Genomic DNA, 6,000 nt, shown 5'->3' with positions numbered 1-6,000 from the left:
TTCATTTTCTAAAGTAAAAATTTAATCATATAAGACGGGACAAGTCTTCTATATGAATGAGTTTTTACTTCTAAAAATGAATTAGTATTTTGATTGGACATGTCATTATTACTGAACGTATTTTTCAATATACAAGTTGTGTTTGTATGTCCTTAACAACATTTTTTGAATCTCTTCATTTTTTAAAGATCACCTCTTTAAAAGAAAAAAGAAAAAAGATATGGAAAATTTATGCATTATCCAATCAATCTCGTCTATGTACCCTCTCCCTCACTGAATCTCAACTAAGGTAAAAGCAAATCAAATCAATAGGTGTCTAACCACGTGACAATAAAAATATTGTGCTTATTTAAAGTATGGATTATATGCAACCGAACTAAAATTGGATTCATAATCATCAAATTCAATGCTAAACAATCAATAAAGTTCGTCGAGCCAGTTGGCCAAAGAATTAACTGCATATACAAATAGACTTGTAAAGCATTATAACTGGCAACCTCATCATCAGCCATTTATTTCCCGTTGACTAAATTGAGCATAAGCGCCTTGTTCATTTTCTCGAATAAGAATTCTTTGTTGGACCTAGTATTCACGGTAAGCAGCTATTTCCTGGTTCTAGAAAGTAAAACGTACAACATTGTCGGTGCTTTGCTGTCATTCATAACCACTGACATGCCTTTGAACTTGATCACCCTTCGATTCCAAAATAGGCGTTATATGTATTGCCTCAAAATCATAAAAAGTATACCTCTCAGATTTGTATAGCAGTAAGACATATACAGCCACCACATTTTGCATTGTCTTGGCAGTTTAACAACGAACTTCATTTTAAAGATCACAGACCACCTTGCACACATAAACTGATACAATGTGTGATGCTTCACATTACCATGCTTTTTCAGAACAGGGAGTGGCTGCATGTAACTTGCCATTATCTTAAGCGTTAAATACTTTAGTTGCACATTTAGGTTGAAAATCTTCCAATCTGGGGGTATGAAGGAGACCACCTAATCTGTAAATGATGATATTACATCCATAATAGGATTATCTGCACATTGTCTGGGTGGACGGTAAGTTAATGAATGAGGCCAGTTCCATGTCCCAAAAAGAACCATGCCCATTTTTGAAATTGAGGGGCTTGTGTTTTGCAGAGGAAAGTTGATATCTGCAGAAAAGTACTTCCCAGATGACTCCTGCCATTTTCAACAAGGTAATTGAGCATAGGCTTGATCCAAATCAGTAAAAGATTATAGATTGAAAAAAGCCTTAAATCTGTACTTGTTCCAAAAAGAATAAATATAGTTGGAACTAAATACTATAAAGTGCAATAAGATCTTAAAATATCTTAAGAATTTATGAATATACCTTTTCCAAATCTTCTCCAATTTGCCCCTTTTTTTCTTGCAGCCGCTCTTTGTCTTTGTGTGCTTCTAGAACCTCTTTCGCAGATCTTTCTTCCAACCTTTCTATGCATCCATCAACTTCCTTCGGTTCTTGTGCCTTGTCCATTTCTCTTCCCTCTTCGATCTTAAGTGGCTAAGTAATAACACAAATTTCCGAAGATTTAGTATAAGGTTTGCCAACAAAGTCTCCAATTAGAGATAGCTTGCTAAAAATGCAAACGCACAATAGATATGCCCAAGGAATTAGCATGAGCAAGTTGTTTTAATATTCTCTACGTGATTATCTTTGGTAAACAAGGGGTCCTCTTTGAAGCCTTACATATATCGAGTTTTAGCAAACAAAAACGATTTTTTGTAGCATTTATTTGTATTCCAGAAATTATCAGGACATTTGAAGTTTTAACATTGCCCTTGCACTGTTTTAGTGATTACTTTACATTGACTCATAACCCTTAGATACAGCTATGGAATAAGTTTTTTCAATTTTTGATGAAACATATATTCCTAATTATTTTAATTTTTAAAGAGTGCTCTTTTCTTTCCATAGAAGTTATCACAGTCTTCAAAGGAAACATTGTTGTCTATATGAAGCTGAATTCGATGGATTCTAACTCCCACTAAATGTAATTTGACATCTACCGACATTTATTGAGAAGCTTAACAGTCATTGATAAATTTCTAGGAATGTTTCTTTTTGGTTTTATGCATGATAATAAACATTTATTTTCCCCTGATGAACTAATTATCCCCAGTTTAACTACGGTGGAGCTTACATTCTGCAAAGATATCAAGCTGGGAGGTATTTATTCTGTCGAATTCATCCAGAATTTGCACCTAGTGCATCCATTGAGGTACACCACATTGACCATTAGATGCAGTACTTTACTCCATGTCAGTAATATTTCAAGAGTCTGAACCCGAATATTTGCTATAAAGGTCCCCTTAAGTTACCACTTGAAATCATCCTAATTGAAGCATGATATGCATAGCATCTAAACAAAGATTGTATAAGTTATCCTTTATGCATAGGAGAAGGATGGAATTGCAAAAGTCGGTTTGATCAGGCGAGCTGTCCCGTAGGCTATTCTTAGCCTCGTGCATGTTAAAAATTTCTTCTTCTTCTACATTAAATTAAAAACATGTATAAAAGAAATATATATTACTAAAGAGTAATCAATATACAATTACTAACACCAAAACAAGACTAACTAAGGTAATACGAACATCTTCCAGACGACCACCACTAAATACGAGAGCTTTAGAAATTAAAAGAGCAATTAGTAGTTGTAATAATCTACTTACCATATAGCATCCAAAAGACTTCAAAAAAATGACAGGCACAGCCTCATGACAGTTTCCCCACAAACAGTAATCATTCATAAAGCAGTTGTGGATTCCTCTGAGCTGTTGCAGTAGCATTTCACACCAAACTGACCCCAGATGCTTGATCCGAAATCATACATACTCTTGGAAAAAGTAGGTCCATAGTCCCAAAATATCCAAGATGCACCTGAGCAACTAAGATACAAAAATGTGCAGCCCCTCTCTGATACTGCCAGAAGTGTTTGCTTTAAGTGTCCACAACATCTTGGTCAGCTAATTAGTCACATTACTGAGGACATTCCTATTATGATAACCAATCTTCTGCAAATCCAGAGTGCTTCTTGGAATCTTCCAAAATGAGGGAACATGAGGACGTATTTTTGGGAACAGCAAGAAATTTAAACAAATTTTGGGGACAGTGATGCAAGTGTTTGCTTTAAGTGTCCACAACATCTTGGTCAGCTAATAAGTCACATTACTAAGGACATTCCTATTATGATAAACAATCTTCTACAAATCCAGAGTTTTTCTTGGAATCTTTCCGAAATGAGGGAACATGAGGACATATTTTTGGGAACAGAAAGAAATTTCAACAAATTTTGGGGACAGTGATGGGATGGCTGTTCAAATAACTTTACAAACTAAAAGCTGCTGAAGATTTAAAAAGTAAATAAAATGTACTGAATTCACAATGACTATCCTCCCACGTTTAGCTTTTTAGGAATTTTTAGCACCATTTTCCTAAGAAACTACCTTTTTTATTTGTGTCCAACAAATGCCCAGTCCTGAAAAAAGAGGACGTCTCCACAATTCCCTAAGTCTCTGGGATCTCTGGGATGTTACCCAGATCCACAGGGATGTGTCCCCATGGAACACTGCAAATATGCCACCCAACTGTTTGTTCCTTCAGAGTGGCCCTATGGTAAACTTGGCTTTTTCAAAGCTGCCCCCTCCAGCCTTCATTTGATACTCTTCAGCTTTCTTAACTGCTTTGAAGTGTCAGCCCTAGAATCACCCAGTTGCATCACATAATTTGCTTACTGAACCTATTGGGTTGGATCTACATAGAGGGCTACTGATAAAGATAGGGCTACTGATAAAGATAAGTCGCATTCATATCAACATAATTTTTTATGAAAAGACAAACCCCTTTCAGAAAAACAGGGGTTATGGCTGAGAGCATGAAAAAGGTGTTCTTCTGTTACAAAAACAGGTCTAAAGCCCATTTTACTTGGAAGAAAGACATAACCACAGGAAGGCCCACACATTTTCCAGAGAGTGGGGTCAGGGACGAGACATTTTTGTCTTGTTTCCACATCCCCAAGATGCCACCAAATGAAGGTACATCAAAAAATTCCTCAGGATGCATCCTCAAGATACACTTCTTTTATCTCTACTTGCAGTCAAGTCCCAAATCTACAGGCTCTTATGGATTGATTCCCAAGAGCAAAGTTCTCGTGCCGACTTTATATGTGGTCTCTTGTGTTGACATTTTTGAGTCTTAAAGACCACTGCAAATTATATGGCTCCCCTATTTGTGACCTGTAGAGTTGCTTTTTTTCATTGATGTAGTAGCAAGGTTGGTAGTTTTCTTATCTTACTCCATCAAAGCTGTAAATGTATTGTAATTTCCAATTTAATGGACAAGTTAAATGCAGGATGGTGTATTTTAAATTTGATATTATGCCAATGACACTAATATTGCTATCTTTCTTTTGCTGCAGGTAAGGAGAATGAGCATGTATCGATTTCAATGTCATCTCCTTTGATTGGAATGATGTATAAGTAGTAGGGTGGCCATGATCAAGTGGCACCTTGATCGGACATGTCTTTTAGAAATGTCCAACCAAGATGTCACTTGGTCGTGACCCCTACTAACAACAACCAATTCATAACTAATCGGTGCTTCAGACATACCCAATAATGAATCGGTATCTTTAATGATAATAGTGTTTATACCATGCCCGATAATGAATCGGTATCATTGCTGATGATAATAGTGCTTAATCATATCCGATCAATATGTTAATGATAATAGTGCTTTAAACATATCCGATCGATATCATATGTCATTTGTTAATTGTTACAGATAAAACATACCCGATTATGAATCGGTATCAAAGCATATGGATTAATATAACATAAACAATAACAATAGTTGTTAGCATTGTATGCTAACGGGTTAATACACCGATAGCATATTAATGCCGATATGAATCGACATTAATATGCTATCGGGTTAATAGCCCGATAGCATTATAGATTGACGCTTAACATACTTAAGCAGGTCGTCAATCTAATCCAATATCAATATCATAATTGTGATCAAAACATAAAGCATGAAATGAGTAAACAGAATATAGGAGATTACTGAGTTAGGAGAGTCTTATCTTGCAGAGGCTACTAATGCATTAACACTCCCTCTTAGTTTTTGGAAGATAAGGTAACCTGCATCACATTTCTTTTTCAAAGTGTCAATCTCCAAGAATATATATCATCTATACATATAATATGTAGTACCATCAGAACATAGGATACAAACATAAAACATTATCCTAAGTATGTGACATAGGGTACCACCAATCTATGTGATATAATAGATTCATCATTTTATTATGACAAGATATCACCTAAACACGTGATATCAGTATTGCCTAAACACGCAATACTGAGGATAAACATATGAGGATGGTTAAATTCTCATCTTTTCCAGGTTGTGATATGTGCACAAACATTTCATTCAAATGTTTTATCACAACAACATCATGGCACATCCATGACATACCAGAGATCCAACGTGATAACTGGTTTGAGAATCATAAGATCGTCACCTTATGATGTCTGCATACAAGTGTTCATAATCTGAGAGATCGTCACCTCTTAGATATGAGCACAGGGGGTAAAACCCAAAATGTCTCAACATGACAAAAGAAGTTTACATTTTCAACATCTTATTTACAAAGCAGATTACCTTTCTATCATACCTAAACCCTTTCTGAAGTGATCAACCTTCACTCTGGAAAGTGGTTCGGTCAGAATATCTACAGTCTGATCTCCTGTACTAACATATTCTAATTTGATCACATTTTTGTCTACCATGTCTCGGACATAATGGTATGGGATCTCAATATGTTTGGATCTATCATGGAACACTAGATTCACTGAAAGTTTTATGCAACTTTGATTGTCGCAATGGATGATAGTAGGTTTCATCGGATTGCCAAACAATCCCACAAGCAACTTTCTAAGCCACACTGCTTCTCGGGCAGCCATG

The 6,000-nt window shown here is 35.8% G+C and overlaps 1 protein-coding gene across 9 annotated transcripts in view; it reads right to left on the bottom strand.

Moving 5' to 3' along the window:
* Positions 1-377: 377 nt before the first annotated feature.
* The window catches only part of LOC131064461 (transcription factor GTE12), a 108,795-nt gene continuing 103,172 nt past the window's right edge, over positions 378-6,000 (bottom strand). For all 9 annotated transcript variants that reach the window (XM_057998612.2, XM_057998613.2, XM_057998611.2 and 6 more), the window contains 2 exons: positions 1,366-1,536; positions 378-1,193 (listed from right to left, as the gene is read on the bottom strand). In XM_057998612.2, coding sequence (XP_057854595.2) covers positions 1,008-1,193; positions 1,366-1,536 — 357 coding nt within the window. In that variant the 3' untranslated portion in view covers positions 378-1,007. The remainder of the gene's footprint in view (positions 1,194-1,365; positions 1,537-6,000) is intronic.

This window comes from Cryptomeria japonica, chromosome 2, assembly GCF_030272615.1.
Source record: "Cryptomeria japonica chromosome 2, Sugi_1.0, whole genome shotgun sequence".
NCBI classification, from domain to species: Eukaryota; Viridiplantae; Streptophyta; class Pinopsida; order Cupressales; family Cupressaceae; genus Cryptomeria; species Cryptomeria japonica.
The sequence above is the reverse complement of the archived record's forward strand: the minus strand, read 5'-3'. Positions and strand labels throughout refer to the sequence as shown.